The sequence below is a fragment of the Marmota marmota genome, unplaced genomic scaffold (assembly GCF_001458135.2).
Source record: "Marmota marmota marmota unplaced genomic scaffold, marMar, whole genome shotgun sequence".
NCBI lineage: Eukaryota > Metazoa > Chordata > Mammalia > Rodentia > Sciuridae > Marmota > Marmota marmota.
This window is the reverse complement of record NW_026000052.1, coordinates 1,045,624-1,050,221: the sequence shown is the minus strand read 5'-3', so window position 1 is coordinate 1,050,221 and position 4,598 is coordinate 1,045,624. Positions and strand designations below refer to the sequence as shown.

At 61.7% G+C, this 4,598-nt stretch overlaps 1 protein-coding gene across 1 annotated transcript in view; it reads right to left on the bottom strand.

Moving 5' to 3' along the window:
- LOC107159114 (ectonucleoside triphosphate diphosphohydrolase 2-like) overlaps nucleotides 1-4,598 on the bottom strand; it is a 14,773-nt gene that overhangs the window by 9,619 nt on the left and 556 nt on the right. The window contains exons 2-8 of the mRNA XM_015505653.2: nucleotides 3,259-3,376; nucleotides 2,555-2,705; nucleotides 2,217-2,376; nucleotides 1,917-2,144; nucleotides 1,241-1,495; nucleotides 1,038-1,157; nucleotides 44-188 (exon numbers count right to left, since the gene is read on the bottom strand). Coding sequence (XP_015361139.2) covers nucleotides 44-188; nucleotides 1,038-1,157; nucleotides 1,241-1,495; nucleotides 1,917-2,144; nucleotides 2,217-2,376; nucleotides 2,555-2,705; nucleotides 3,259-3,376 — 1,177 coding nt within the window. The remainder of the gene's footprint in view (nucleotides 1-43; nucleotides 189-1,037; nucleotides 1,158-1,240; nucleotides 1,496-1,916; nucleotides 2,145-2,216; nucleotides 2,377-2,554; nucleotides 2,706-3,258; nucleotides 3,377-4,598) is intronic.

Here is a 4,598-nt window from a genome sequence, read left to right as displayed (position 1 = left end):
GAGACAGCCATACACCTAGACCTCTGGGCGTCAGGGGAGGCACCTTGAGAGGGTGCCACTTGGCAGAGTCTTAGGCGGAAGGAGCGCTCGTCGAAGCCGTAGCCGCGGCTCAGCAGTTGCTGCACGAACATGGCCCCAGCGCAGTAGTCGGCCAGGCGGGCTTGCTGCCTTGGCGCCCGAGTCTGCAGCTGGGACGCGGGCGGAAGAACGTCCAGTTGGCGACCCCCGGAGACCGCTGAGGGCTGTACCCTCCCTCACCCACAAACCAAGTGAGGCCAGAGACAGCCACACGACCAGGAATTGCGCAGCAAGACTGAGGCCAAGGGAGCACCCCTAGACAGCGCACCCCTCGGGGATGAACTGAGTGACTGCTGGATGGCAGTGTCCCCCTCCCGAGCCACTGCCGGTGCCTGGAAGGCTGGGCGCAGATGGCGACGAGGGAGCTGATGGCAGCAGCATTTGGTGTGTGGCCGGGGGAACAGGAGCTCCAGGCTTGGACCCAAGAGCCTTGCTCCTGTTCCCACCTCCTCACATCCCTAGTCTGCCTGCAACTAGGCACAGACAAGACTGGGTGGGAATGTCACATTTCTCCTGGAGACTCAGGTGCACACTTCACACTCTAGGTGGCCAGACCCCTCCATCTCTCCTTATGTGGCAGCATGGCAGAAGTCAGAAAGCTAGGAGTCCTGTTTATCTCCTCAGCCCCACCCAAAACCCTGGCAGTTCTACCTGCTGTCTCTCCTGAGTTGTCCTCCACCAGTAGGCCATTCTCCCCCACCCTGTCCCAGCCACTTGCCTCTCCATCCCTGTCTTTTCCAAGCTCCCTGATGTCACAGGGCCTTTGCAGTACCTGCTCCCCTGCCCACCAGGTCTTGTTTGCAGCTCACTTGGTTCCCATGTCCCCTGCCATAGCCCAGTCATTACTTGAGCCGAATATAGTCACCCCCACTACAGGGGATATTCTGAGAGGCTTGGACCCCTGGTTATGGGACAAAGCATGACCAGGAGGTGTGATTGGCCAAGCCCTCCTGCCTCACCTCAGCCCAGGTCTGGTTGCAGATGGCCATGGCAGCTGCTTCCAGCTGCTGCAGAGTTGCCACAGGCAGTCCCATTGCGGTCCTCAGGAAGTCCACAGTGTAGTAGAAAGCAGAGAAGGCCTGCGGGGGGCGGGACAGTCACGCCAGGGCCACTCCCCCAGAGCTGTAGGGCACCTGACCCACCCATGTCTTCCTGGACTCACAATGAAGTTCCCAGCCACAGGGGGCTGGAAGACCCCATTGAAGGAACATCGAGAGAAGGTGCAGGAGGAAAGGTCAAAGAGCCCAGAGACAAGGTCACGACAGAGAACAGGGTCACTGGTCCCCGACACACTGACTCTGGCACTGCTGTTGAAAGTCTGGGGCCACTGAGCCTCGGTGCATGGTGACTGGTACAGGTCCTGGAGCAGGACTTGAGTGGAATAGCCCCTTGGCCAGCAGGGGTGGAAGCGGTGGGTCTGGGGAGATGACCAGGATATCAGAGCACCACCCAGAGCACAGGTGCGCTGGGCATTGTCAACCCAGCCTAGCCTCCCACGGGACCTGCCTGGATGTGTCTGCTGGATCCTCAGAGCCCCTCCTGCCATCCCTACCCCAGAGGACCAGCCTGGTGAATCCCCCACAAATCCAACTTGGGCAATATCACTTTTTGCTCAGGAGCCACAGATGGCATTCGGGGCCCTCTGAGATCTGTTCCTGGCCCTCAGTTCTCCATCCTGATCCCCAGCATTAGCCCTTTGCTCCTGTGGAGTCCCCCAGCTGAGGAGCCTAGCTGTAGAGCCTCGTGGGCATGGTCACTTCCACCCTCTGCTCTGGGGCACTTGACTCCATCTGTTCTGCTCCCTCCCTCAGGTGGGGTGGGCTGGGGTGGAGGGGCACCTGGAGGGCACTGGCCAGCAGTCTCTGGAGGACCTGGTCTCGGCCATAGCAGAGGAAGCTATGTGTATAGACCCGGTAGTGCTGGCCGTAGAGCCGTAGCTTGACCTCATTGGCTGGATCCTCAGCTGGGATGGCCGTCTCGAAGGTGATCTGTGTGGAGGCACCCCCCAGGTCCATGGCCCCCAGCGTCCCCTTCCTCGGCCGGAACCACCGGCCCACCCAGCCGTACTGTGGAGAGTGGAGGTTGGGTCAGCCTGGGGCCAGGTGCAGGTGTCCCTGGGCTCGTTGAAGCAGGCCCACCTTAATGAAGTTCTCCAGCAGGTAGTTGGCAGTCACCCAGCCAAACACCCCCTCGTCCTGGCCAGAGAGGATGCGTGCACCACGGAAGTCAAAGGGGTACTGGGTCAGCGTCTGCGTCACTGCCTCAAGCACACTGGCCGAGGCCTCTGGACTGGTCAGGCTGTGGGGCAGGGAGAACTCTGAGGGGCTTGCTCCCCAGGTAGCTGTGATCCTGCTGCAGGGGGCACTCCCCAGTGAGGAGGTTCCAGCCCAGAGTTGCTACCAAGGGCATGTGGGGTCCACCCTGTGCAGGGGCTGTCCTGGGCCCCCAGGGCAAGGTCAGGGGACATTCAGCTCACTTGAGCAGGCGCATGCCTGCCGTAGCTCCCAGGTATAAGGGGGTGCCAGCGTGTCTCTCTTTGGGTACATCCCGAAGTGCTTGTTCCAGACATTCAACCAGACTCTGGCCAGCCCCAGAAGGGTTATCTGCATAGCTGGAGATGCCCCCACCTAGAGGGAGGTAGAGACATGCCCAGCCCCTGTAAATGGTCCCCAGGTGGGCTGTGGTCCAGTGGGGCTGGGGGACTGGACTCCCAACCAGGTACTACTGGCTTCTCCCAGGTAGCTTAGACACACCTTCCCAGCTTAAGCCCCCAGAGACACCCAGTTCAAAGACAAAGGGGCCCAGGTGCCACCCAGAGTCTCTGAGGCTGCCGCCTTCGGGGTGGGTGTGGGCACAGGTGCGCTGGGCATTGTCAACCCAGCCTAGCCTCCCACGGGACCTGCCGGGATGGGCCTGCTGGATCCTCAGAGCCCCTCCTGCTCTGTCTGGGGCTTAGAGGTCAGTCCTGGGCCAGGTGAGGCCTGGACCTTCCACCACTTCCTGGAGCTTCCCTTTCTGGAACAGAGTACCCATACCCCTTCCCAGCACAGAGGACCCAGCCTCTCTTTCTGGAGTGAGCTCCACCCAGGATCAAGCCTCCTCCAGGGGCTGGAGAAGGCCCCTGGGACCCCACAGGAGTGGTGTCCAGGCTGGGGAGCACTGGTGCCCTGGAGACCTCACCTTGGACATCACAGGAGCTGTGCTGGCCCACTATGCCTGTATCATTCTCCTTGTCTGCTGGCCACTTGTAGACAAACATGGACGTGTGTGAAGAGCCAGCATCCAGGACAATGCCATACTGGGAGAGGAGAGAGTCAGCTGGAGGGTCGAGGGCACTTAAGGCCATGCCCTTTGGTCTCCACCCTGCCCTGTCATATGGTGGGCTTCATGCCGAAGCTCAGAGAAGGCCAGCTCAGCCACAGGGACAGGGCTTGGTTGGAAGAAGAACTGGGGTGGCGTAAGATAACTGGGGTGACCACTTCCCTCTTACTACCTGAAGCTTGCAGGCCATGCACCAGGAAGCAGGCCTACTGGCAGGGGCAACCAGCGGGCTATGCCAGGGACAGAGGGTCACAGGCAACATCTGAAACTTTGTCCTGGGAACAAAACTTTTTCCTTGGGTCCAGGGAGAGGAAGAAACCGCACCAAGCTGCCCTTCCTTCCTCCTGCCTCCGCCTCCACCTGCTCTGACTTCAGCCCACCCAAGAAGAAAGCTGGCTAGGACTGGGAATGGGCCTCCAATCCGTGCCCCTCCCTGGCATCAAAGCCAGCGCCAGACACAGGTTGGTCCTGCAGAGCAGAGGGGTCTCAGGATGGGCCTGGCAGGTGATGCCTGGACCCAGCCTGTGAGTGACCCCCTCCTTCTCAGCACCTGTCCTCCACCCACAGCCCAGTGCTGATTCCAGCTTGGGAATGGCTGCACAAACCTCCCCATCAAGGAACTTCCCCAGAACCCACGGAGGGCAGCCGGCCTACCCCATCCCCATTTTGCATAGCCACAGAGCCCCCTCCCATCGGGCTTGTGGGGCCTGGATCAGTACACCCCCACACTCACCCCACACAAGCGCAATAAAGGGTTAAAGGAGCCAGTGGGGAGGCCGCTGGGCCTGGGGTGGGAGTTTGGGCGGAGATTTGGCCTAGCCCAGTTCAACCCCTTTAGCGCCAGCCAAGCCCTGCTCCAGGCGCAGCGCCCACCCGCACTGTCCTGGCCACCGGATAGCGGGAAGGGGTCCCCGGCCGTCATCGCCCATAGCTCCCCATCTGGGCTGCATCCAGAGCGGAACGCCTCTAACTGCGCACTCCTGGGCGACCGCGCAAGGCGGAGGTGGCCCCGAGAGTCCTGAGGCTCGCGCTGGGCTGGAGGAAGGGCGTCTGGCCACAGCCTGGGGTGCCGGGGCCGCATTCCGGGACCAGGAGACAGCCCTCCGCCCGCTGGCAGGCTCTGCGGCGGCCGGGGAGCTCCCGCAACCTCGACCTCCAGTGTCGCGTGGTCCCGGAAGCGCCGGTGCCGCCTTGAGGAC